Source organism: Phascolarctos cinereus, unplaced genomic scaffold, assembly GCF_003287225.1.
Source record: "Phascolarctos cinereus isolate Bilbo 61053 unplaced genomic scaffold, phaCin_HiC Scaffold_726;HRSCAF=1367, whole genome shotgun sequence".
Lineage (NCBI taxonomy): Eukaryota > Metazoa > Chordata > Mammalia > Diprotodontia > Phascolarctidae > Phascolarctos > Phascolarctos cinereus.
Genome location: NW_027556098.1, coordinates 87,420,086 through 87,444,028, shown reverse-complemented (window position 1 = coordinate 87,444,028; position 23,943 = coordinate 87,420,086). Strand labels below are relative to the sequence as shown.

General features: G+C 39.9%; 1 protein-coding gene across 3 annotated transcripts in view; it reads right to left on the bottom strand.

The window, feature by feature from the left end:
• Window positions 1-23,943, bottom strand: part of CMSS1 (cms1 ribosomal small subunit homolog) — a 414,201-nt gene that overhangs the window by 2,303 nt on the left and 387,955 nt on the right. For all 3 annotated transcript variants that reach the window (XM_078146652.1, XM_078146653.1, XM_078146654.1), the window contains 6 exons: window positions 21,982-22,111; window positions 11,097-11,156; window positions 10,062-10,164; window positions 6,027-6,087; window positions 4,026-4,113; window positions 521-609 (listed from right to left, as the gene is read on the bottom strand). In XM_078146652.1, coding sequence (XP_078002778.1) covers window positions 521-609; window positions 4,026-4,113; window positions 6,027-6,087; window positions 10,062-10,164; window positions 11,097-11,156; window positions 21,982-22,111 — 531 coding nt within the window. The remainder of the gene's footprint in view (window positions 1-520; window positions 610-4,025; window positions 4,114-6,026; window positions 6,088-10,061; window positions 10,165-11,096; window positions 11,157-21,981; window positions 22,112-23,943) is intronic.

Below are 23,943 nucleotides of genomic sequence, written 5' to 3'. Positions count from 1 at the left end.
GGCTAATAGGTGTCTGACGCAGGAGTAGAAATCAGGTTGTCTAGACTCCGAGTCCAACACTCTACCTACTGTGCCTCCCTGCCTACAGCCAAGGTTTCCCTCTCAGATAAGCAACACACCAATTGCTAATTTGATTTAAAAGAAAAAAAACCTCAAATTAAATTAGCAGTACTAAAAGGGCAGGATTAAAAGGACCCACAGAAAAGGGGGTACACTTGAGGGGTGGAAAGCTTATTAAGTAAGCCATATGTTGAGTCCTTTGGCATTTTCTGTCTCTTAAAAGTTAAAGCATGAGAATCCATATAACAGAATAGATGCTTAAGAATGTTTAAGAAGTGGAAAACATGTTGTCAGAAGGGTTAACTTCTCCACAGTAAGCTACCTCAGCGTCAAATGCCAGAAACCAATTTGAGAGCCAGAATGTGCTGGCTCCCAAAGTCATGGGCTTTATTACCATGTTTGAACTCAAGTTCAAATTGCAAGAAAATGTGATTAAAAACAATTGCTGGTTACATGGTACCTCGGGAATGTCCATCAGTCTCCTCAACTTCTGATCTCTCCAGTTCCAATCAAAAACCAGATACTTCAGGGAGTTCAAGTTAAGGACATCTGAAAGGGTCAGAGAGATGTGTTCTAGTGAAGACCACATGGCACGAGCTTATCAAAGTGATTTTTCCCTCCTCCCCCTTCTTTGGGTCGCTTTTACAGTCGCTGCTGTCCTCTTTCCAGGCAACTAATCTCAGGACATTAAGTGCTACCCTGGCCTGGTGAAAAACAAACACAACCACTCTTCAGTTTTCCTCATCCCCTAATCCTGCCCCTGAGTCTGAGGAAAAACACAAAGGCAGAGAATCTACTGTTGTTAAGCTCATGTCCTGGCAGGAAATCCATCCCAAGCCACCATTACGTGAAACCACAGAGGCTCAGTTTTCATCTCTGGAAACAATTTTGTAAGATGCATCCTGTGGTTTAGGGTCAGTGTCCCTTCAGGGGAGATGTGTCAGACTCATCTGTGGGACCCTCACAGAGGAAAATCAGATGGAAGCCGGAGTGACTGAGTTGTGTGGTGAACTTTCAGCATCTGATATAATTGTTAGGGCAGAAGGGGAAATTGTGATGAAGGGCTCTGTTTGGAACTTCAAAAAAAAAATTAACATTAGTAAGTCAGTTACCCACTCTGTACCTCAATTTCCCCACATAAGAGGTAGAAAATGCAATTCTCTTTAGGGATAATCACTTAGTTTAACATCCTCACTCTCTCTTCCAATTTTACTGATCAGGAAATGCAGGCCCAGAGAGGTTGACTTGTCTAAGAGTCACACACTGTTGTTCATCTTTTGTTTTTGAAGAGGACTGATGACATCCCAGGCGATGTCTTGACTTGTGCATGAACTGGATGTGAGTGAGGCAGAGTTGCACAAAATTGTCAGTCTCACTCTCTTTTCCTGAGTCACAGAAGTCCAGGGCAGAACAAAAGTTGAGATGTTTGGCCTTTAAATGTCTGACAGAATTCACCTGTAAATCTGTCTGGTCATGGTGCGTTTTTCTTAGGAAACTCAGTTATGGCCTGTTCAATTTTATTTTTTCAAAATAAGATCTATTTAGATACTCTTTCTTTTTCTGCTAATCTAGGCAGTTTATATTTTTGTAAATATCCTTCCATTTCACTTAAATTGTTAAATTTATTGTCACATAATTGGGCAAAGTAACTCTTTATAACTGCTTTGATTTTATCTTTGTTGGTGGTACATTCACTCTTTTCATTTTTAATACTAGCAATTTGGTTTTCTTCTCTCTTTTTCAAAAATCATATTAATAAATGGTTTACCTATTTCACTGGTTTTTTTCATAAAACCAACTCCTAGTATTATTTATTACTTCAACAGTTTTATTACACCCAATTTTATTAATCTCTATGAAGGGGGGAAGAGAAGAAAAAATGGGTGGAAAAGAAGTTACATGATAACTTTATATTATATGTGTTTATATATATATACACACACACACACACATACATTTTTTCATTTTATATCATTTATTTAGGTAGCAGAGGGAAATAAAGTCACCCTCATAATACTCATTAATAGCAACGCTAGGCCACATTTGGAAAGCAATCTGGAATTATGCCCAAAGAGCTATTAAACCTTTGAGCCTGCAATACCACAACTTTATTGTATATTTAAAAGGAACAGCAAGTTGTACATAATGAATTTACAGTTTTGTGTGCAAGTGTCTTTTTTTCTATTCTGCTGTGTTTTGAAGATGCTTGTTTTACTTCTTAAGGTCAGGAAAAAAAAAAGACTGGCGATGACCCAGGATGCAATAGATGACTTTGGTGTCTTTGATGCCTGACCAAGCTCTAAGCGCTCCACAGCACCTGCTTTAGCCACTTTCAGGGCTGTTGGAACAAATTGCTGTCATCTACCCATTCCACCAGAGTGTTGAGTAGGGAGGGATTGGGAGTGAGGGAAGTCTTCACATGCTTGGGTAGGCATCCCCCTAACTCACCAACAGGTTTGAGGCCTCTCAGTTATCCTTAACCTGATTTAGCCTGTCTACTGAGGCAGTTTTACTGGAGTGTGGCCGCCACACAAGCCACAGCTTTTTGGAGCCACGGGTGAGAGTTGGGCGACAGGTGGACAAGCCATCCTGAAAAGGGCTCCACAGCCCTCACACCAGAGATGCTAGATCTCCCTGCACATCCCATATGCCCCAAGAGTCACACAGTGAGTATACGGCAGAGCTGCCTCTTGTGCTCTTTCCATTACGTTACACTGGCTCCCTGTTTGACTGGACCTAGAAATGAAGTCTGAAGCCTTCTCCTACTCTTCTATCCAATACTGCTACTCGATACAAGCAGGTGGGATAGTGGGGAGGAGGGGGGAACCCCTCATATTTTCTTAAGTGGGTCTCAATGCCAGCTCCACCACAACCTTGCTGAGGAACCTTGGGCAAGCCAATTAACTTCATTATATTCACTGAAGGGGCTTTATGCATTTGGAGGGCCTGGGTAAGTCATTATTAATTAATGTCATAATTATTAATTAAGTCATAATTAATCAATTAATGTCTCTAAGCCTCCTTTTCCTTATTTTGTAAACCTTAAAGCACTATATGAATGTGTTGTTATTTACTATTTTCATAGGAAACCTCAGTGATAACTAGTTTCCAGGATGGAAAGAAAAAGATTGCCTCTGACTTCTGGGCAGGCCTCTATCTCATACAACCTTGTATCTCACATAAAGATGGAAAATCCTAACTGCATTCTGAGCTTTCATCAACTCCCATCCCTGCTTAAAAACCCTGACTGGCCCTTTGATACCTTTGATGGCCTTCAAGGTACTTTTTATCAATTTATTTCTCACCACCCCTCTACATAAGGCCTCTGCTCCTACCAGACTGTATTCATCACTCTCCAACACACCAGATACATTTCCCAACCCTGTAACTTTTGCTTTACACCATGCCTTGGAATATTCTCTTTTCTCCTCCCCACCTCTCTGAATCCCATCTGTATTTCAAGATCCAGCTCCTGTGACACCACCTTTATGAAACTCTCTCAGATTACCCCAGCCCATCACACTTCTGAACTCTCAGAGTATTTCTGCCAACATTTGGCACTTACATTTTTCTGCCCTGGATCTTACTTATTTTTTATGCATAAGTATCTTGTCTTTATGAATATAACTTTCTTGACAGCAGGGATTTTGTTTTAAATTTCCTTGAGTATCCTAATGTGTAGGAAAAGGAGTAAATATGCCCAATAAATGTTGATTGACATCTCTTTGGACAAGAACCCTTTTTGGTCTACAGAGAGCCCAAAAAACTATATTTCAATTCTAATATGTTTTATCCTTTAGTCCTCTATCAGAAGAGGAACCAATCAATGGTACTATGACAATAAGACAGTCACATCCCACTCTTAGAACTAATTCAGGTTAAGTGGGTCCATTTTCTCACAGATTCCATTAGTCAACAGTTAGCTAGGAGGCTCTGGGACACCCTTAGGCCCTCGGGGTTCCTACCTTGCTGAATGAGTGCTTTGATCCTTCCAGGTGTTCCCACTCCCAAATGCACCACACCTTTTTCCAACAACTTTACCTGCTCCTGAATCTGCTCCAAGATAGAAAAGGGGTGTCAAAAAGAAAGAACTTTCAGAATAGACAAGTTTAGAGAAGTTTCTCTCAAAGATAAAGGGTGGGAAAAGGGTGCAAGGACAGTCACCAGCAGGATCAGCCTCTATTATAGCATATGGTGACCCCAGGAACACAATCTCATGAAAACAGGCACGTGAGCGTGCAACCCTGGCAAAAGTGAATGAAAGCAGCCCTATGGTTAATAATAAAAACAACTACTACTAGCATTTATATAAAGTTCATGAAGTGCTCTACATATATCAGATCATTTGAGCCTCACAAAATCCCTGCAGGTTAGGTGCTCTTAGCCCCATTTTACATGTAAGGAAGCTGAGGCCAAGATGTTAAATGATTTGCCCAGCATAACACAGCTAGAGGTTGCCTGAAGGAGGATTCAAACTCAGGTCTTCCTGGCTGAAGTCTCCGTATCATCTCACTGATTCATTGGCACTAGCCTCTTTGCTGTTCCTTGAACAAGAAGACACTCTATCCCCCAACTCAGAGAAATGTTCACCGGTTCTCTCCCCAGAGCATTCCTTCTTCTCCCTGATTCTAGTGCCTTCCCTCTGTTGATTATTCCCTATTTAACCTGCCTACAGCCTTTCTGCATATTTTTTTTGCATGCTGCTCCCCCATTAGATTGAGAGCCCTGAGAACAGCGACTATTTTTTAAATAATCTTCTTTGTATCCCCATCACTTAGTACAGTGCCTAGCTCATAGTAGGTGGCCAACAAATGTTTATTGCCTGACTGACTAACCCAATGGTTTTCTGAGTAAAGGAAGGATTATAAAGAGAAGCCTACTAATGAGAGTGAAAGAGGAGAGCGTAAAAGCCAGCTTGAAGCATAACATCAAAAAAACTAAGATGCTAGAAACTGGTCCCATCACTTGCTGGCAAACAGAGAGAGAAGAAATGGAAGCAGTGTTAAATTTTCTATTCTTGGACTCAAAGATCACTGCAGACAGTGACTGCAGCCATGAAATTAAAAGACACTTGCTCCTTGGAAGGAAAACCATGGCAAATCTGGGTGGTATACTAAAAAGCAGAGACATCACTCTGTCAACAAAGGTTCATATAGGCAAACCTATTGTTTTTCTAGTAGCAATGTATGGCTGTGAGGTTTGGACTATAACTAAATGCCACAGAATCAATGCTTCTGAATTGTTGTGGCGAAGACTTTTGAGAGTTCCTTAGACAGCAAGGATATCAAATCAGTCAATACTTAAAGAAAATTAATTTGGGCTATTTACTGGAAGGTCAAATATTGAAGCTGAAATACTTTGGTTACATAATGAGAAGACAGGACTCATTGGAAAAGACCCTAATGATGGGAAAGATTGAAGGCAAAAGGAAAAGGCAATCAGGGTTAAATGACTTGCTCAGGGTCACACTACTGGTAAGTGTTAAATGAGGCTGGATTTGAACTCAGGTTCTCCTGACTTTAAGGCCAGAGCTCTAGCCACTGCACCACCCAGCTGCCCCTAAAATTTCTCTTTTTAAGAATAACCCTTCAACTGCTGGAAGATGGATCTCATGTGCTCCCTGAGTCTCTTCTGCAGATAAGGATTTTATTTTGTGTTACTATTATATTTCAGGCAATTTAATGTGACGCATGCTATATCTGAATTTCAGCAGAGGACAAGAGTGTCTTGGAAGTTAACAAACATGAGCTTGGACAGACTCTGAGAGACAGTGGAAGACAGAAGCGCCTGGCATGCTATGGTCCATAGGGTCATGAGAAGTCAGGCTTGACTGAACAACAAAAATTAATGAGAAGAGGTTGGGGGAAAGAAACTGAAGAGCACCATACATGTCCACCCTCAGTACCATCACAGGATTCTCTCCACATAAGCTACTTTTCTTAGTGCACCACAGAATCTCTCCTCACCTTTATGTGTTTTGCAAATAACTTCAGCACTTTGCAGTCTCCTTTGAATGCTGCCATTGATCTAGTAGAAAAACAAACAAGCAAAAAATGAATAGAAGAGGAAGGCAATTCCCATAATCAGTGATGAGCTGATAAATGTTTAACAACTGACTCTCCTAGAAAAAAAACACCGGCAGGATACACGTTAACATTTTCTTCATCATTTTCTTAAGTCTAGACAGACAAACAACGAGTCCTGATCTGCAGTTTACCGATTTCTAAGGTATAAATGCTCACACTGGAAATTTAACAATTGTCTCCAGCACACCCCTGTCCACAGTCCAGATAAAGACTTGAGGTTCAAGTTTTTTCTTAAATACAACATTTTGCAGGACAGATAATACATTTGGGGGATGCTGCTACTGGGGGCCATTAGCAACCACATTCTATGCTATGGCAGAATCAGAGTTGGAAGGGACCTCAGAGGTATACATAACTCCTACAGGAAGAAGACTCTCTATCACATCATCCAACATTTATTTAAATGCTAATGAGGGGAAATCCACTACCTCCCAAGGCAGTATATTCTAATTTGGGGTCCAAACCTAAAGTTCTGCCTTTTGGAGCCACTTAAGTAACTAAAATCTCTCCCTCTCTTTTTTTTTTCTTCTTTTGCATTTTTTGGTGAGGCAATCAGGGTTAAATGACTCGCTCAGGGTCACACTACTGGTAAGTGTTAAATGAGGCTGGATTTGAACTCAGGTTCTCCTGACTCCAAGGTCAGAGCTCTAGCCACTGCACCACCCAGCTGCCCCTAAAATTTCTCTTTTTAAGAATAACCCTTCAACTGCTGGAAGATGGATCTCATGTGCTCCCTGAGTCTCTTCTGCAGATAAGGATTTTTTTCGTGTGTTACTATTACATTTCAGGCAATTTAATGTGATGCACACTGTATTTGAATCTGTAAAATAATGAGCCATGTCTAATGACCCAGAATAATGGATTCTTTTGTATTTGAACTAATACTTAATGTTGGCTGGTTACTTAGGGTGCTTTCCACCTGGCTAAGCTGGTGAAGAATAGGCTTTAAAGGACATTAATGCCCTGCACACAGCCGAGTAGGAACAGGTATTATGGCAAAATTAAGGATTACTCACCAGCAGTTCTTAGAGAGAACTAGGAGAGAACTTAGTGTGCCTGCACAGGAGCCAATCTGTCAAATCTAACCTTGGAAGAGATTGTGGGATTATAGGAGAACATGAAAACACAGAGAACTGGTAAACCCGGTAAGGCAGGAGTGTGTTAGTCTCTCCTCAAAAGGTATTTATGCACATTTAATGCTCAAATCAATTTGAGAGGAAGGCCCTTCCTGGGCCAATCTCCTTGCCAGATTTTAAATCTGGAATTAATTTTTTCTACTTAATGTTTCAAAGTGGCAAAAAACAGTGACAGCATATTTTTCTTCCTTATTAGCAATGAAAAGTTGACATGAGTTCTTATGACAGCAGGTGGAACAGCTCAATGTATAAGGCTGAAAAATACCCAAAGAGTTTTTAGGGCTACGGTAATTTTTAGGGAAAAACTACAGCTGAAGGTCGGACCTATTCTGGAGAGGAGAAGGGCTTATGTGGGGCTGTTTTAAAGTACACGTGTGTAAGAAAGGGAGGCTGAAAGCCAGTGGCTTATTATGTTTTCTTCTAAATTCAGGCTTAGGTTACTACATAAAGGTAAGTCTATAGTCAAGCAAATCCCCTAATCTCATATGTTTATTTGGTAATACTCTCTCTGTTGAAATCTCATCCAAAACTCACCTCCCTCAAGCAAGCATTCTCTGGATAAACCTAATATTCCATTCTGATCACTGACCACACTGTCTCTCTAACCCATCCTTTACAAAGAGCTACCAAATGGATCGTTCTACTGTACATGTCATAGCATGTTATCCCCTTGCTCAAAAACCTTCAATGGCTCCCTATTGCTTTCAGGATGACATATAAGCTCTTTAGCTTGACATTCAAGGCTCTCCACGGATTGGCTCCAACCTACTTTTCTAGTTTTATTTCATACTATTCTTCTATATTCTATAGTTTAGTCAAACTGGATTATTAGCTATTCCCCAAATTTCTCTTGCCTACATTTGTGAAAGGCATTCCATCAACCCTAGAACAAATAGAGGCATAGACATTGTTGGTTAGACAATGAAAAAGTTTCTATGAAAAAGATCTGGGAGTTTAAGTGGACTGCAAGATCAAACTCATTAAATCACATATCATTAAGAGAAGCGTAGAGCCCAGAATGAAGGAGTCCTTCTCTGCTTTGCTCTGGCTAGATCACAACTATAGGCAGTTTTAAGTATCATGTTTTAAGGAGAATGTGGACAAGATGTAGATTTCCATGAGAGAGATGCAATCAAGATGGCAAGGGACCTTATGATCATGCCTTACAATGTTCATTTAAAATAACTGGGAAGTTTAACCTACAAAAAGGAAGAGTGGTGGGGCTGGGAGTCTGGAGGGTAGAGTCTAGAGCCAGCGCAGACATCCCTAAGCATTTGAAGGACTGTTATATCTAAGGGGAGTTATATTTGCTTTACTAGGTTCCAGAGGGCAGAATTACAAGCTTCGGAGAGGCATGTCTTAAGGAAATACTTCCTTACAATTAGAGGGGTCCCAAGTGAAAACGGATTATTAACACAGGAGAGAATGAGTTCCCCCCTCCCTAGAGGTCTTCAATTGGAGGCTGGATGGCTTTTTTGAGAATAGTGTAGAAAGGACTTATTCCTGTTTGGGTTTGGGCTGCATTGGGGGTTCTTACCCTGGAATCTACAGACTCCTGGATTTCACAAGGTCCATGAACTTGGAACAGGAAAAAAAAATTTAATCTTTATTTGCACTAATCTCTAACTGAAATTTAGCATTTCCTTCAAGAATGAACGTAGGCAACAAACCACAGTAGTAGTAGTAGCAGTACTCATGACTTTGTCAATAGAAATCACTGATGTTTTTATATCACAATATAGTTGTTGCAGATATCTTGAAATATCAAGTAGGTACTAACTTATAGGTATTCTAATAAGGGCTAATTAGTTGCAACTAACATACTTCTTTTGAACCTTTGACCATTTCAAAAGAAGCTCTGAGCTCCCAAGTTTGTCTTGTAATCCAAGAATGTGCTGAATTACAAGTTCATTTAAAGGCAAATTAATAGCAGCCTTAGCTATTCAGAGGATATTTAATTTATAGATTACTCATCTCCCCCTCCCCCTATCATTGTCCATTTTACTGCTCACTGGTGTCTCTTCCAAAGGCAAATGTCAGAGGATGGGGGAGAGGGTAAAATTCTAAACTTACATACTAAATTGTTGGCTGCTCTAATAAATGATTCATTGGGATATTAGCCTAAGAATATTATCATCTGTAGGTTTTATTTAGTCAAAGTCTCTCTTGCCTAAAGTATTTTTTTAAAAGAATGTTTCATTTTATTTTTCTCAATTACATGTGAAAACACTTTTTAACATCCATTTTTTTAAAACAATTTTTGAGTTCCAAATTTTCTCCCTCTCCCCCACCCCATCCTTGAGAAGGCTAGTACTTTGATATAGATTATACATGTGCAGTCATGCAAAATATTTTCTTATTAGCCATGTATTGCCAAAGGTATTTGAGAAATGACTAAATAACTAGAAAAAATAGATATTCTTCCCTTTCCTAATTATGCCTAAGAAGATGATGGGAATTTTTAGCTGGGGGTGACGGTAGGAAAGAGGGGTTACTGGCATAGCGGATAAAATGCTGGGTCTGGAGTTTTGAAGACCTCAGTTAAAACCCAGCCTCAGTCACTTATTAGCTGTGTGACCCTGGGTAAGTCACTTGACTTCTGTTTTCCTCAGTTAACTCATTTGTCAGGTGGGGACAATAATATACCTCCTTCTTGTGAGTTATCGTGAGTATCAAATGAGATAATTACTTTAAAGTGTTTAGCACAGTGCCTGGCACATTGTAAGTGCTACAGAAATGTCAGCTACTCTTACTCTTACTATTACAGTAACCTACAAACCTAATGAGTTCCAAGGCTCGCAGTGCAGAGCTACAGATTATCAGCATCACCAATGACTTCTTCTCCTTGTGGTTCCTTCGAAGTTTGGCCCATTTGGGACAGACTGTGAAAAATAAAAATCAAGATCATCATTTTAAATATAATGGATCAAGGTCACATAGGCAGTTAGGGGCTCTGACTATAAAGCTGATGCCCTTTACACAACACCACCTTACTTCTCTCACCTCGCCTGACCCCTCATTTTACAGATAAGTAAAAAGAAAACCCTAAGGTCCAGAGATGAAGAGATTTATGTCATGAAGCAAATCTGTCCTGTGCTTTTTAATAAATAAAAAAGAGAGGCAGCCCCTTCCTCCCTCAATATGTTCCCTCTGATTTCATAACAATGACCATATAAACAAAGACAAAATAAAACTTAAATTCAGAAACTGAATAAGGTCATTACTGAATTTATACTTAAAAATAAAATCTGTTTAATTATCTAAGATACTTTTGTTTTTAAAAAGTAGTCTTTTAACTTGTAAATTCAATTTAATGACTATATTATGAATTAATAATCAAACACTGATTTGATTAATAATAAATAATTGTTATTCAGTTTAATTTAATTATTAACCATCTACTAAGTGTGGAGGCACTGTTTTAGGTGCTGGGGATGTGAAGACAAAAGGAAAATCTGTCCCTGTCCTCAAGAAGCTTCTATTCTATTGGGGAGAAACAACATATATACTAATAAGTAAACACAAGGTAATCTGACAAGGGAGAGCAAACAAACGACTACAGGGAATCCAGAAAGGCTTCCTGTTGGAGCTGGCAACTGAAGTAAACTTCATAGGAAGCTGGGGAATTGAACAGGGAGAAATATGGAGTTAGTAGGCAAGGGGGACAACCTGTGCAAAGGAACACAGGCAGGACATAAGGACAGAGAAGAGTTTCTTTGAAATAATCAGGATCGACTTATTTAAATACAAAAGATTATCTCTTCAACAGAATAATGACAATTTGGTAAAGCCAAAGGATGCTGGAGTTACTTACTTTGCTTTAGATATGAAGAAAGGCTATGAGATAGATCATTGGCTGGGAGGAAACAGGAATCTACAAACATAAAAAAAAAGATGTTTTTACAGAGAATTTTAACAACAATACTAGCTAAAAATGATAATAACTAGTATATGAGCAATAAGATGGTGGATCAGACAGAGTCTCATGACCTTTCATATCTCTCCAAAATAGAAATCATATGCCAAAGATAAAGCAACTTTGGCTATTTCCATGGTCTAGGATACCCAGAACACAAAAGTTAAAAAAAAAAAGAAAAAACAACCACCCTAAGCCCAGAAATGGACCCTCACTGACCCTGAGCACCTCTCCCCCACCTCGAGCAGCCAGGCTACCCGAGTAGACCCAAGGACACAATACAGGCTTACATCAAGACCCCCCTTACAACCCGTCTTCCCTCCCTTTTCAGGGCCAGAGAGACCCTGGCTCTAGGCCAGGGATTGCTTGGGCCTCAACAGGGGAAAACATGGGTATTAAATGAGAAGAGGGGATCAGGGCTGAGGGGAAGAAAACCAGTGGGAACAGTCATCTTAAAAAAAAAAAGATGAAAGTAACTGAAGGAACATAAAAGTGTGTTTCCAGAAGAAGGCACCTGAAAATGAAACGCATACGCACAGACAACATTAATGCATCTAGGATGGGAAGGAAGGTGGTCAAATAGGGAGAAATCTTTTTTATCCATTTTCTCTGGCAGGTATGTGATGAATACAGAGAAGAGTACAAAGATCTATATGAACTGATGCAGAGTGAAGTTAAGCAGAGCCAAGAAAACAATATGCATAGTGACTACAACAATGGAAATGGAAAGAATAACAATACAACAACAAATCAATATAATATATAATATATAAGTCAATATAACAAAATTAAAAAGATTGAGCAGGACTCAAATAAAGAGATATAAGAGGACACCCACAACCTACCCCTTTGTGGATGTGGGAGGTCCACAAGTGTTACACACTGCGCAAGTTTTCAGACTTTCAAAAAATATCAATCAATTGCTCTCTTTTTTCTCTCCAAAAAATGCTATTTCTCATAAAGGATAGCTCTTTGGGAAGAGAACAGTGATGGATACATGGGATACTTTGGTGATATAAGAAACAGACGTTATCAATAAAACTTATTAATATAATAGCTGTAAGCCTTAAAATAATGCTTTAAGGTTTATAAAACACTTTGCAGATATTATCTCATTTTATTTATAGTAGGTGCTATTGTTATCCTCATTTTACAGATGAAGAAACTGAGGCTAAGAGGTTAACTAACTTGCTTAGGGTTACTTAGCAAGATGTGTGTAAGGCTAGATTTGATTTCAGGTCCAGGGCTCTACCATTGTTCCGTTGAGCTGCCTCTAGGCAACAGTGAAATTAAATCAAGGGCTGGTGGGATGAACTTAGTCAAAATCGGTAAAACGTTAACAAAATGAAAAGCTTATTATAATGAACCATTACTCTGTATTTTGGGGGTGGTACTGGCTTTTTGGATACTAAAACCCAGTTGAATCCTTCACATATCTGATCATCAATCACTTGAAATTAGTGGGACAGAAAAGAGATACTTGTATCATATATCAGGCCAATGAAACATCTATATTTCTTGAAAAGCAATACCATATTCATCAACTTTTCCCCCTTTCCCAGTCTCTAATTTCTTACTATAAAATACGAGAAATTTTTTTTTTCCTTATGTAATCTAAGTGCAATTCTCTCCCTCTGGAGAGTTACAGGAATAATAATCATTCACATTTAGAATGCTTTAAGGTTTATAAAGTGCTTTCCTCAATGATTCTGTGGGAATAGGTTAGTGCAGATATTATTTCCCCATTTTACAGTTGGAAAAACTGAGGATTTCAGGGACTGAATGACTTGCTAATGGTCACAAGGCTAAATGAATATTTGAGGCAGGACTTAAACTGACCCATCCTCCTTTTCACTATGTCATGATAGGTCTCCCAGGAAAATAAATTCCTTCCTTCCTTCCTTCCTTCTTTCCCTCTGTCTCAAATGAATGGCTATTTGCCTAATCAACTTTCAGGCAGGGTAGAGTAGCAGATGGAATGCTGGATTTGTAATCTATGAAACCTGGGTTCAAATCCTCTCTCTAACTAGCCATATGATCTTGGGCAAATTCCTTTATTTCTCTGGGCCTCAGTTTCCTCATCTATCTAATGGGAGAATTGGACAAAGAGACCTTTAAAGTTGCTTCCAACTCTGAATCTATAATCCTCTTCTGAATCACTCCATAGCTTTGGAAGATAATTAAAATCCACCACGTTTCTCAAGAGTATAATTAAAAAATGATTAACCCTGAAATTTATTAGAATAACCAAATATTTCTTATATTCCTATTTGTCAGATATTAATAATTTTTAATGTATAATACCATTTTAAAAGATATAGTAGGGGCAGCTAGCTGGTGTAGCACATAGAGCACTGGCCCTGGAGTCAGGAGGACCTGAGTTCAAATCCAGCTGCAGATACTTGACACTTACTGGCTGTGTGACCCTGAGCAAGTCACTTAACCCCCACTGCCTCACCAAAAAAAGAAAAAAAAGATAACAATACCTGTAATACAGGTATGTGCAAATTGTGACAACTGAATCTCACATATGACACACGTAGTACAACAGAGATATAATACTTTCACAAGTCCCTTCTTTCATAGGTTTTCCTATGTTTAGTTTGGTTACCAAATGCCCATCTTTCTTTCTCAGTCTTAGGTGTGTTTACTTGCTCTCTTAGGATGCCCTGACTCTGAGAAGAGTTATTAAGGCCTCAGTGTCAGCTCAGAGAGAGATGTGCGGAGGGACCAAAGGATCTGTGCTTGGCCTCAGGCTGCTGAACAGTGTTCTCAGTGACTTGAGTAGAGATGACATGTTTCTCATCTTAGCAGATAACACAGAACTGCTAAAGTTGTGGATAATGGAATCACAATCCCAAACATTCTTGCAAAGCTAGAACACTGGGATGAATCGAACAGGATGAAATTTAGTGGGGGGTAAGCATAATGTCTTAAACTTGATTTCAAAAAGACAACTTCACAAGAATAAAAGGGGATGAAGTATAGTTAGATGGCAATTTATCTGGAAAAAAAGACGATATTTAGTGGCCTACGAGCTCAATAGGGGTAGCTAGGCTGTGTAAGGACAGAGAACCAGGCCTGAAGGCAGGAAGACCCATCTTCCTGAGTTCAAATCTGGCCTGAGACACTTACTAGTTGGGTGACCCTGGGCAAGTCACTTAACCCTGTTTGCTTCAGTTTCCTTATCTGTAAAATGAGTTGGAGAAGGAAATGCCAAAGCACTCCAGTATCTTTGCCAAGAAAACCCCAGTGGGGTCATGGAGAGTCAGACATGACTGAAAAAATAAGCTCAGTAAGAATCAGTCAAATATAATACAGCAGCCAAAATAGCTAAAGCAATCTTAGGCTGCAGATGAATAGATTCTAGGAGTAAGGAAGTGATAACAATGCCTCTTTTCTCTGTCCTGTCTCTGTCCGATCATACCTGGAGCACTGTGTTGAATTCTGTGTGCCCCAGCTCAAAAGGCACATGGTTTAGTTGGAGAGCAACCAGATGCTGTAGGGGCTTAGGAATTAGCACAATTACTTAGTAAGCATTTATCACTTCTGGGAGCCAAGATGGCGAAGCAAGCAGTAAGTCACTCTCACCTTCCCTTATGAACCTTGAAAACCCCAGAAAATATTGCCCTAGGAAAAATCCTGGAACAGTGGAGCCAGCAGAAAGATGGGGCGCAGCAGTCTTTTACCTCAAGAAGCTAGGGGGATTAATGGGAAAGTTCTCTCCTGCTGTGGCTGAAGGGCACCAGCACAGGATGGGAGGTGTCCCCAGAAAGCCAGTGGCAAGCCCCACTTCAGCAAACCAGTGGGAAATCTTGAGCCCCAGGGTGGTGGAGCAGGCAAGTTTCAACACCAGGACCCCCCCCCCCCAATCCTGCATGCCTTGGCACAGCCAGGGGAAACAGCAGAAGCCAGCTTGGAGAACCACCATGTGCACCAGCAGACGGGCATCTATCAGCAGCTGAACTTACAGGTGAGGAGGCGACTTCCACTGGCCTGACCACCCCTACCCCACCCCTTGGGGAAATGCAGAAAAACCCTACCTGGCCTTGGCACACACCAGCCCCCACCACCAGCTCCAGCTGCCAGCACCTGAGGCCCCAGCCCCCCAGCACAAGAAGCACGGGATAGTGTCCCCTGTGCCCCAGAAGCAGAGATCAACTTTAAAGGCCAGGAAAAAGGCAAACACCCTGAGCACAAAGCAACAAAGAAAAACAATGACCACAGGGAATTATTATGGTGACAGGGAAGATCAAAACATAAATTCAGGAGAAGACAACATTGTAAATATACCCACATCTGAAACCTGAAAAGGAAACATGGACTGGTCTCAAGCTCACAAAGCCTTCTTGGAAGAGCTCAAGAAGGATTTTAAAAGTCAAATAAGAGAGGTAGAAGAAAAACTGAACAATTTCTTTAAAAATACAACTGACAAAATGGGAAAAAAAGTACACTGAAGAAAACAACTCCTTATAAAGTAGAACTGGCCAAATGGAAAAGGAGGTTCAAAAGCTAACTGAAGAAATAATTTCTTAAAAATTAGAATTGGGCAAGTGGAAGCTAATGACTCAATGGGACATCAAGAATCAGTCAAACAAAATCAAAAGAATGAAAAACAGAAGAAAGCATTTATTAAGTGCCTGATATATTCCAGGCACAATGCTGTGCACTGGGGATACAAAGAAAAGCTAAGAGACAGCCCTGCCCCTGAGAAGTTCACAATCCAATGCAAGACATGTAGGATGATTCACGAGAGATAATGCAAGAGATGCTGCAATGGTAGAAATGACAAAACTTGCCAACTGATCAGATATAGGAAGTGAGACAGAGAGAGAGAGAGAGAGAGAGAGAGAGAGAGAGAGAGAGAGAGAGAGAGAGAGAGAGAGAGAGAGAGAGAGAGAGAGAGAGAGGGGTCAAAGGTGGTACCTAGATTCTGAGCCTGGGCAATTGCAAACCTGGTGGCACTCCTGACAGTAAAAAAGGGAGAATTTTGGGGAAATATGAGTTCAATTTGGACACGATGAGCTTAAGATGTCTAACATCCAATGCCAGATGTCTAATAGGGAGATGGAGATGTGATAGGAGGTTAGGAAAAAGGTTAAGGCTAGACAAGTAGATGTGAGAGTCCTCTACATAGAGATGAAATGGTTGATTGACATGTTCCATTTGGCCACCAGAGGACAAAACCAGGAGCAATGAGTAAAAGTCATAAAGAAATCAATTTAAGCTTGATGTCAGGAAAACCTAGAGCTATTTGTAAGTGGAATGGGCTTCTTCAGGAGGCAATGGCTTCTCCTAACAAGCAGAGGCCAGACGACTCACTTATTGGGGGTGTTATAGTGTGGATTCTTTTTTAGGTATGGATTGGACTAAATGGTCCCTAAGGTCCCTTCCAACTCCATATTTCTGGGATGGTGTTACTGAACTTAATGGAAAAAAAAAACTGGGGATACAGCTCAAAAGAGGGCTGCAAACTTAAAATGACTTTATAATGAGTTTACTGTACATAAGAGAATGAAGGCTCATGGTCTTTCATAGGGTCACACAGTACTAGAACTTGTCTTGTTACCTCATAAATCCTCCCTAGGAAGAACTATGTCCACAGGAAGAGATAAAAAGGAAAAATTCACTAAGTAGCAACAGACGAAACCAAGCGCTGTTGGAAGTTTGTGCAGAAAATGTCTAACATTTGACTGATAAGATGAAACAACATAGACAGGACTGCTTTCCCCTGGCCTCATCTGCTGCCTGGAAGCATTTCTGACAGCTGTTCGAGTAGTTTGGGCTTGGCACGTCACAGACACCAGATACTGTTCACGTAGAAATAGGCTGCTTCATCAGCCTAAAGGGTTTTCTTGCTGGAATGGAACCAGACAGGGGAAATTGTTTCTCCAAACCTAATGTGTGTTTATAAAAAGCATGTCACAAAGGGATCATAAAAAATCAGAGACCAGACTCTTTTTCTGTTTTTCCAGGCTTCAAGAAAATGTAACCTTCTTATGGGAAGAGGAAATCAAATTAACCTTGATAAAGAGAAGGGTAGTACAAGAAGAGATGCTCCTATGTCAACACTAAAGAACAGTCTGTACAGAACAACTTTTTAGTGGGGCTGATTTTGGGGTACTATTCCCCCACCCCAATGTAACGACATCTATTTATGACTCAGTTCTGAAATTAGTTAAAATTAATTTTCGTTTGAGTAAGTCAATATTCAGTCAGTAAACATTAATGGTCTACTAGACGCCAACTTCTGTGCTAAGTGCTAGGGGTATAAAAAAATGCAAAAGACAGTCTCTGTTCCCAAGGAATTCAGTCTAATGGGAGAGACAGTAAGCAAGTAACTATGTACAAACAAGCTATGTACACACAGGATAAATTGGAAATTATCCACAGAGGGGCAGCTAGGTGGCGCAGTGGATAGAGCACCAGCCCTGAATTCAGGAGTTCAAATCTGGCCTCAGACAGATAACACTTACTAGCTGTGTGACCCTGGGCAAGTCACTTAACCCCATTGCCTAGCCCCCCAAAAAAGAAATTATCAACAGAGGGAAGGCACTAGGATGAAGAACGATCAGGAAAGGCTTCCCATAGAAGGAGGGATGTAGCATAACAGGCCTAAAGGACAGCCTGAGAAAATCTCTGGAATTGAGAGATGGAGTGTTCAAACTTCTTGACATTTGTTGGGGACAAATGGAGACATTCTAGGCAGTCAAGGCATTATGAAGTTTCTGACTTGAAAATTTCTGACTTAAAAAAGACAAATTTAAACAGATTTAGATGTATGTGTCTGAGTATTTGATCTGGCTAATGTTCAGGAACGAAGAGCAAATTAGTCCACGATGGTTGTATTGATGCAACATTCTCAATATCATTATTGTTTTAAAAATGGTTGCCCTGCAGAGACCTAAAAGGTCAAAAAGGAGTTAAAAATGCAGCATAACAAATGAATTTGGCCAAAAAAAAAAGAGAAAGAAAGAAACCAAATCATAATTTCCAACCTTACTAGGGCTCAATAGATTCCATTTTAGTGAACTAGTAAAACCTAATGAAGAAAGATGCCGGCAATTAAAAAATAAATCATTACAGGGTGAATGTGTATCAACATATGCACATTTTACTAACTTAGCATGTACTGATATGAGAAGTAGGATGCTAATAGTGAAGACAGTGTAGGCCTTGGAGTAAGACTTCAACGATTCAATTTAGTAAGCATTTATTAAGCACCTACTGTATGCCAAGAATAAATTTAGGCGATGAGGACACAAAGGCAAAAACAAAATAGATCCTGTTCTCAAGAAGCTTACATTTCATGGGGGTGGGGGAAGAGGATGTGTTTAAGAAAAACTTAATATAAACTCTATATGAATACAAAGCAACTGGGTGGGAAGCATATGGAAATCAGACCTCTTGCAGAAGGCAGAAATGGAGTTCAACCTCAAAGAAAGAGATTCTAAGAAGTGGAGGTGAGGAAGTAGGGCCTCCCAGGCATGGGAGACAACCAGCCTGGGCAAAGGTGTGAGGTGGGAATTGCAGGGACACAGGGAATTCAAGCATGCCAGTCTGGCTGGAAAACAGAATGTATGTGTGTGTGTATGTGTGTGTGTGTGTGTGTGTGTATGTGTGTGAGACACTAAAGTGCAATAAGCCAGTCAATAAGTATTTATTAAGTGTCTACTATGTCAGGGAAAGAAAGGCTGGAGTCAGGATGTGAAGAACATCAAATGCCTAGCAGAACATGGCGGCAGCAAGAAACTGAAAACCAACCGGTGGGCCATTGGAATGGTTGAAAGAAAAAATCATTGTCTATGAATGGAATAGAACATTACTGTGCAGTAAGAAATGACAAATATGAGGAATTCAGAGAAATATGGGAACATTTCTATCAGTTGATACTGAAATAAGGAAAACCAACAGAATAATATGCAAAATGACTACAGGTAAGTTAGTTGTTTTTGTGAAAAATCACTATAGGTAAGTTACACTTTGAGAAAATGAAAAACTGATAAATGTCCTGGAACACAGATAATGAAACATGCCTCCCCTTGTCACAGCAGAGAGGTGGAAGTGACTAGGCTAGAAGAACAGACCATTATCTACACTGTCAGATGCAGTTTTTTAAAAAAATTTTATTAATTTATTTTGATTTATCAGCAATCACTTCCATATGCTTTTGAGTTGAAAATTTTTCTCCCCTTTCTTCCCCATCACCCTCCCCAAGTTTGGCGCACAATCTGTATAGGCCATACATTTACATTCCTATTAAACATATTTTCACATTAGTGATGTTGTAAGTAAAAATTAAAACCAATACGAGGAACCATCAGAAAGAGGAAACAAAACTCAACAGAAGAGAAAAATAAATGATAGTGATTCAACTTCCATAGTTCTTTCTTCGGATGTGGACAGCATTTTCCATCCCGAGGCCTCTGCAGATGTCTTAGATCCTCGTAATGCTGAGAAGGGTTCAGTTTAACAATCTTAGTCATTGCATAACGTGGCTGTTACTGTGTACAAAGTCTTCTTGGTTCTGCTCACTTCACTCAGCATCAGACCATACAAGTCTTTCCAGGTTTTTCTGAAGTCAGCCTGTTCATCATTTCTTATAGCACAATAGTATTCCACTACATTCATATACCACAACTTGCTCAGCCATTCCCCAATTGATGGGCATCCTCTCAATTTCCAATTCTTTGCCACCACAAAAAGAGCTGCTATGAATATTTTTGTACATGTGGGTCCTTTTCCCATTTGCATGATCTCTTTGGGATATAGCCCTAGAAGTGCTATTGCTGGGTCAAAGGGTATGCACATTTTTGTAGCCCTTTGGGCATAGTTCCAAATTGCTCTCCAAAATGATTGGATCATTTCACAACTCCACCAACAATGCATTAGTGTTCCTATTTTCCCACATCTTCTCCAACATTTATCATTTTCCTGTTTTGTCATGTTGGTCAATCTGATAGGTGTGATGTGGTATTTCAGAATTGTTTTGATTTGCATTTCTCTAATCAATGATGATTTAGAGCATTTTTTCATATGACTATCGATGGCTTTAATTTCTTCCAGATGCAGTTTTTCTTTGTCACACAGGGATAAATTTGGGTGATGGAACGGTATTGAAATGATTGTGATATAAAGACAGAAGGCATAAACAAAAATGTAAAAGACAGGTAGGTGGCACAATGGGTAGACACAGACCTGGCGTGAGGAAGACCTGACTTAACATACAGCTTCAGACACTGCCTGGCTATTAATCCTTTGCAAGTCTTTGCATCTTTGTCTGCCTCAGTTTCTTTATCTGTAAAATGGGGAGGACAATAGTACCTACCTCCTAGGGTTGTTGTGAGGCTCAAATGAGATAACTGAAAAGAACTTTTCAAACTTAAAACGCTATTAATCAATTAATAAACATTCGTTAAGGACCTACTGTGTACCAGACACTGGGCTAAACTCTGGGGATATAAAAGGAGGCAAAAGACAGGCCCTGTCCTCAGAGAGTTTACAGTCGAGACGTGTGAACAGATATATACAAAGCAAGCCACATACAGGATAAACAGAAAATAATTAAATTAGTATTAAGGAGGGTTGGGGAAGACTTCCTGCAGAAGATGATTTTAGTTGGGACTTAAAGAGAACCAGGGAGGGTCAGTAGCTGGAGTGGAGGAGGGAGAACATTCCAGGCATGAGGGTTGTTGTTGTTGTTCAGTTTTTTAATGAGTCCTGTCCAACTTCTCCATGATTTTTTGGGCAAAGATATTAGAGTGCTTATGTAAATGTTAGTTATGACGATGATGATGATGATGATGATGATGATGATAACTACCACCATCACCACGAAGTGCTTCCCTTTACCTATTTTACATAAGCCACTGGATGATGTTTATGAATGTATTCATAATCCATAATGGTTTATGACTTTGCCTGATCATCTGCTTACCATTTCAGCTCAATAAAATCAGCCTATATTCAATTCATTCCAACACAACCAGAATTAATTATCTACTATATACAAGGCAGTGTGTTAAGTCATTAGACTGTAAGCTCCTTGAGGGCAGGGTCTGTCTTTTGTCTCTTTTATAAACCCCTAGCAATCAGCACAGTACCTGGCACACAGTGATGATTAACAAATGTTTATTGCTTCATTGAATGCTTACTGAGGGATACAAAGCACAAGAAGAAAAGAGTCCCAGGATCATCACTTTAGAGCTGAATGGAACCTCAAAGGCTATTTAGTCCAACTGTAAGGTCCTGCTTTTAAGGAGCTCACATTTTATGGACTTAGTCATTTGTATTAATTAGGACTTAGCAGTAGAATTTCTCTGTTTTCTTCCTTTTGAAAATGAAGGTAGAAACTTGAAAAACAAGGTAGAAATTATACTATCTTTGGAGGAAAAAAGACAAACTACAATTTAGTTTTCAAAGTGTTTCTTCTGTGCGCATGAAAAAAAATATAGGAGGGGCAGCTAGGTGGATAGAGTAGTGGCCCTGCAGTCAGGAGGACCTGAGTTCAAGTCCTGCCTCAGACACATAACACTCACTAGCTGTGTGACTCTGGGCAAGTTACTTAACTCTGACTGCGTCACAACACACACACACCCACACCCACCCACACACACACACACACACACACACACACACCACACACACACACACACACGAAAAGATCAACCTTATCTTGTTCCTAAAGGGAACAATGCAAAATAAACAGGTACATGGGAAAAGAGAAACTGTGTTTCCAAAATTCCACAAGGTCAAAGATCCCTTCAGTGATGTCTGGCTGTACCTGGCAGTTTCAATTCTTCCAATTCAATCACTGAACGCTTGATGCTCAACTGATCCATCACCAGCTTCTGCAGGTCTTCTGGGACGCCTGGCTTTGGTTCTGATTTTGCAAGAAGGTCAGAAATTTTCTTCTAAGGTTTGGAAAGAAAGAAGAGGAGGAAGGTGAAGGTTAAGAATGTATTTGACCTCTGATGGGTTGACTTTAAATAGCATTTAACTGCCCAGTGAGAGGAATGAATGTCTCCAGTGAGAACTCAAATTTGAATGTGAACCCAAATAAACACATTTGAAAAAAATAACTTAAATATTTCTTGGTATAACTAAGTACTTCAAAGAATGAAGGGCTGATCCCTAAGGCCCTGTTTGGCTCTGAGTTCTATGTCTCCTATGAGAACTTAGGTTCTTGTGACTTAACATGACACTATTTTAGTTTAGATAAAGATAGATAATGCTTCTTGGCAAACATGGGATGCTATCATAAAGTGTCGAGACCCTCATTTCTCTTGGTTCTACTTTTTTATGCTTCTGTGGTTATGCAATTATTTACTGGAAGGGCTACTCTGAGAGAATTCTTGTATAGACTTGGGAAGTCCCATGTGCCCAGTTGTTTTTTCTGGGAGAAGGGTAAAACTGAGAGAAGTGAGAACACACTTAGCAAAATTTTAGAAGACAGCATCCTAGCATAGGAAACCTGCAAAGAACAGCAAGGATAGGAAACCTATCCTCTTCAATCCATTTAGACATACAAGGCTCCTCTTTTCTCATTCCTTTTTAATTATTTTACCAAGGACTAATCAGATGGGGCCATCTTTGGCTGTTTCCTATTCTTTTCTGTCCCATATTATTCTCATTTCCTTGCTCTAGCCCAAAATGGTCAAGATCCCTGCCAAAAGTATCAAATGTTAAAAAACTGTGTCATCAGTGGGCACATTTTGAGTTGACCTCAGCCAGAATTATCTAACTACAGCCCTGACCTTGAGCACTCAAGGGTTTGCCATTTCAAAAGGCTATTGCTATATGAACTACTAGAAAAAGAGCAGAACTCATTTCTTTCTAGGTGTGCCAAGTCTCAATTAGCCTGGCATATCATTCCATCTTCCTATCTGGGCCCCTTGTGAGGAAAGAAAACATATGCACATATACACAGAGTTTTCTAAAAGCCCACTGTTAAGTAACTGGTTTGAATCCATCTTCTTTCCTTTAGACCCAAATGCGTTTTCCCCTGCTTGACTTCAGTAAAACTTTTATTTTTTGTTTTTTGGCAGGCAGAAAATTCTGCTGCTGTTTTCTTCGGAATGGGAAGGTCGATGTTCACCATTATATTTCCAAAGCTGAATTATATGGAGGAATTTATAGTGACATCAGTCTTTCGAATATAAATCCTCCGTTTGGCATTTAAGGGCTTTCATAATCTGGCCCTCTCCTACCTCTTCAGTCTTCTTATACCTTAGTCTGGGACCCAGGGACACTGGCCTCCTTGCTGTTTCTTGCTTGAGACACTTGGTCTACCAACTCAGTCAATTTTCACTGGCTCTCTTTCCTCACCTCTACCTCCCCACATCCCTGATTTCCTTTGGGTCCCAGCAAAATCCCACCTTCTAAATCTTTCCTGATCTCTCCTCATACTAGTTCCTTCCCTTTGTTGATTATTTCCATTTGTTTGTATATTGCTTGTTCATACCTAGTTACTTGCTTATTATCTAGACTGTTAGACTATGAATTCTCTAAGGTCAGAGACTGTCTTTTGCTTTCTTAGCCTTTAGCACAATACGTGGGACACAGTAAGCACTGAATAAATGCTTGTTGACTTGACTTTGCCTTCTAAATGTTCAGAATGACAAGTACTAACCTGGCTTTCAACTATGTTAGGAGGGAGCCTGAGGGACTCTCCACACAAATACCTTGGCTGAAGTGAATCAAGGTTATTTTTAGGCTGCCACTGACAGCTTTAAAGGGAACTGTT